This window comes from Centroberyx gerrardi, chromosome 10 (genome assembly GCF_048128805.1).
Source record: "Centroberyx gerrardi isolate f3 chromosome 10, fCenGer3.hap1.cur.20231027, whole genome shotgun sequence".
NCBI classification, from domain to species: domain Eukaryota; kingdom Metazoa; phylum Chordata; class Actinopteri; order Beryciformes; family Berycidae; genus Centroberyx; species Centroberyx gerrardi.
Window position 1 is genome coordinate 2,597,939 of NC_136006.1, and position 4,297 is coordinate 2,602,235.

The 4,297-nt window shown below is 37.4% G+C and overlaps 1 protein-coding gene across 1 annotated transcript; it reads left to right on the forward strand.

The window, feature by feature from the left end:
- LOC139931969 (olfactory receptor 11A1-like) lies at positions 1-2,433 on the forward strand. The gene is made up of 3 exons (XM_078286166.1): positions 1-927; positions 2,092-2,126; positions 2,304-2,433. The coding sequence occupies exons 1-3, from the start codon at positions 1-3 to the stop codon at positions 2,431-2,433; spliced, it is 1,092 nt and encodes a 363-aa protein (XP_078142292.1).
- Positions 2,434-4,297: the final 1,864 nt, after the last annotated feature.

Here is a 4,297-nt window from a genome sequence, read left to right on the forward strand (position 1 = left end):
ATGGCTACAACTAGGGAAAATTCAACATATGTGGTGTCATTTATTCTAATTCCTTATAGTAACATTGGACTGCTGAGATATCTGTATTTCACCATTACAATTCTTTGGTACACTTCAATAATTGTGGCTAACACATTTCTTGTTGTGGTCATATGTATGGACAAAAAACTTCATGAACCCATGTACTTATTCCTCTGTAGTTTGTTTGTTAATGAAATGATTGGCAGCACAACTGTGTATCCGTGTCTACTGTCACAGATGCTTTCAGATACACATGAAGTGACTCTTACATACTGTTTCCTACAGATATTTATTCTTTATTCTTCTGCTTCTGTTGAGTTTTGCAGTTTAGCTGCCATGGCATATGATAGATATGTCTCTATCTGTTATCCTTTACACTACCATGCCATTCTGAACACTAGAAGAGTGTGTAACATCATTGTGCTCATATGGGTATGTTCATTTATCAATTTTACGATCTCATTTTCTTTCACAATTAATTTGAAATTTTGTGGGAAATATATTGACAAAGTGTTCTGTGACCACTATTTGTTGACCAAACTTGCATGTTCACTGACAACACTTAACAATATCTCTGACCTATTTTTTGCCTTTGTGGCTATTATTGGTCCACTGATCCTCATTTTTTTCTCTTACGTCAAGATTTTGACTGTTTGTTTGAAAACCTCCAAAGAGACCAAGCAGAAAGCTATCAGCACCTGCACTCCTCAGATTGTCTCACTGGTAAACCTGTTTTTTGGCTGTATTTTTCACTTTGGTGATACTAGATTGGATATGTCTGTAACTCATGTGCCAGATAAAGTGCGCATTCTCTTGTCAGTGTACCTTCTAATTTGTCAGCCGCTTCTAAGTCCTCTCATGTATGGGTTTAATCTGTCAAAAATTAGAAACGCTTGTAAAAGACTTATGTTTTATCGAAAATAAACTTTGCACAGAACCTCCATTTTTGGCTGCTATTGTTGTTTTGTAACTGGACTAGAACTTAAAATGACAACACATACACACACACTATGTACTACACAAGCTAGGAAGGACAATTGATTATGTTTTACAATGAGAAAAGTGTGCATGAACAACTCATAAAAAATGTTCTGCTGTGGAAATATTCTATAATGTAGTCTGGCAGAAAGAAAGTCACACCAGGGTAAAGGACTGCAAATGTGAGAGCGCTTTATGGTTGATACCTTAGTAATAAAAGCATAGCAAGCAATACCAAGCAAATAAAAGCATGAATTACTATTTCTAGATCCTTAGTTGATAAAAACATATTTAACTTTGGAGGTATTTCACAATTGGAAAAAACATGACATAAGCCATAAAGTGAAGAAATAATACAAATAAGTCAATAATATAGATAAGTGAAAAATAATGCCAAGGCTTCCAGCATAAAGTTTTATATGTGATAGATCAGCCAGGCCCTTCTGAAGCAGACTCATCGTGTCTGGGGGACCAAACAATAGGCTATAACCTCAGGCTTGCTCTCATTTAGATGCAAAAAGTTATGAGACATCCAGTGCTTAAAGGATAAGGCTGGTGTTTTTTAATGCATTTGTTACCGTCAACAAATCCTATGAAAATAACAAAATCAACAATGCGTTTGCTCTACTCCCGTTACTTTCTGACTTCCCACGTTCCCTTTTTAGCCTTCAACTCACATGACCTGTGGTGTACCACAAGGTTCTATTTTAGGTCCAATTTTATTTTCAATTTACATGCTGCCACTTGGCCAAATTATCCATAGACACAATGTCTCTTTTGATTGCTATGTGGATGACACACATATACCTTACCCTGAGACCTGATGACCCAAACAGCCTAGCTGCTGTAATAGATTGCCTCAATGATATCAACTGTTGGATGGCACAGAATTTTCTTCAGCTCAACAGTTCAAAATCCGACATCATATTGTTCGGTCCTGCTATTTCTATTTCTTCTATTGAGAGTGACTCCAACCTGAGCTTTGAAAAAAAAGTAGTCCAGTCCTGCTTCCTACAACTGAGAACCATTTCCAGAATTAAGCCAATGCTTTCACACAGCGATCTGGAGAAAGTAATCTTCTCACGACGAGACTACTGTAACTCCCTCCTTTCTGGCATAAACCAAAAGTCACTCTCTCGCCTCCAACTAGTTCAGAATGCAGCAGCTAGGCTTCTTACTAGTTTTAACAGACAACATCACCATACCCCAATCCTGGATTCTCTCCACTGGCTCCCTGTCCAGTTTAGAATTGATTTTAAGATTTTACTGATCACTGTTAAAGCATGTTTGTGTCTGACTCCAAGCTATATAACAGACATGCTGACCCCATATGAGCCAGTGTGCAGCCTTAGATCTTCGGGCTGGGCCCTTATGGCCATTCCCAAGTCTAGGCTTATGACTAAAGACCCCTCGGCTTTGGAACGACCTGCCTGAGGAGATAAGGCTAGCAGAATCAGTGACTTCTTTTAAATCACTTTTAAAACCCATTTTTACAGACTTGCTTTTATGTTATGTCGTCTTTTTATTGTCTTTTTATCATCTTTTTATTGTCTTTTATCTTTTTATCAAAATTGTTATCCTAATTGTATCTTACTTTTATTTTATCCTTACTCTTTATTTTGCTTACGGTTATCCTACTATTTACTTGAATGTTGCTCTTTTCCACCTCTGTCCTCCTATCTGAATATCCTCCTATCTGTTTATTATTGTTCCATTGCTTTTTAAATTCATTTTGAGTATTCTGCTTTTATTTTGACGGTCAAAGCACTTTGTAAACTCTTCCTGTCATCAAGTTCCTGTCATAATTATATCCGAGTCCAGGCCCTGAACTTTACTTCATGCACTTTACTTGTAATGTTCGAAGCACTTTGAATAAAGTGAACTGAAAATGCCTTTTTGCTATTGATTTTATTATTGTAGTTGATACACACATTAAAAATGGGTAAAAATACATAAAATCTGAATCCCCATAAAATAAAATGTAAAAAATGGAATTTGGGAAAAAAGTAAAACGATTTCGTAGGGACCTAATTGTACTCGATCCGACAGTCTCCCATTGTGAAAACGAAAGTGAAATTTAAAATTCCACAATTGCTCCAAAGAAAAGATGTGTTAGTAACAGGATTTGTAAACAGTAACTTGATAACTCGACTACTGCTGCCCTGCAAACTCTGAGTTGGTAAACGTTATTATCTTGTGATATTTAAGTAATGTTAGTGGAATTAGGTAGTTTAACCAATAACCATTTCGCAATGCTTAATGCATTGCATAGAATTGAAGTGTTAGTTTCTATGTTTGTTTTTTTTTTAATTTTCTCTTCCACTCAGTTTCTAAAGGTAACACATTTTTCTTTGGCTGTTGGCCCTGGTCGCTATTGGTGCTCATGCGAACTACCCAGTTCTTCTTCTATTTTTTCCAAACAACCCGGAAAAGCAAAATGCATCACTTCCTGTGCACCAGATAATTTTTTACCCCAGGTAAGATCTGCCTGCTACCAGGTGTTTAGAACAGCAAATGTAAAGGCTGTCATGAACTGGGTATCCGTTGAATCACTACTGTGTTATATCAATTGGTGACAGAGAGTAGAAGAATGAACATTTATTGAAAAGAAAATGTCACAGATCATTACATTCAGTATTATGTGAAGGGCTTGACAACCAGCCTGTCATCCCTTCACCCCACCCATGTCCAAGGTAAAGAGAGTGATTGCCATTGTCCCATGATATCTGGGGTTACAGGAGTTAGGTCAGTTTAGCTCAGCATCAGAATAAAAGCTGAGCAATGACTTCAAAGTTGCTCAGAAGGCGGGGGAGACTGCAGCAGCATAGAGGAACTCTCAGCTCTCATAGAGGGTATAAGAATTCCAGTGAAGGCCTCAGAGGTTAGGTTCTCAATACAGTGGTCAAGTGTATGGTGGGACATTGATCACATAATATGTTATGGTGGCATAGCAGGCGGGTCAGTTTTATATTCAGCAATGTGGAGATATGATGTTGAGGATAGTCGAAATTCTGCGCTTCTGCACTGTTCAAATTCTTTCATCTCTATCACTGAAAGTGTGTTGTAATCAATACTTTTACTACTGTAGTCAAAATTAGGCAAAAAATGTATGGTCGTTTTGCTATAATGGAAGTTAGGGTTAATGTGTGGATTATCGCGTTTGATGGGATTAACAGGGCTGGAATATCTGGCTCGGGCATTCTCACACGTAACGAGATTACAATCCTATTCAACTGCTCACCATAACAGATTTCACAACAGCATTTCACAGTTTGGCACCTATATCTAATGTTGGATA

Excerpts from the sequence above, each read along its gene's own strand:
- LOC139931969 (XM_078286166.1), top strand. The coding sequence starts at position 1 with ATGGCTACAACTAGGGAAAATTCAACATATGTGGTGTCATTTATTCTA. Across the intron at positions 928-2,091 it reads GAAACGCTTGTAAAAGACTT|TACTGTAACTCCCTCCTTTC; the intron begins ATGTTTTATCGA and ends TCACGACGAGAC. Across the intron at positions 2,127-2,303 it reads CTTTCTGGCATAAACCAAAA|CTATATAACAGACATGCTGA; the intron begins GTCACTCTCTCG and ends TCTGACTCCAAG.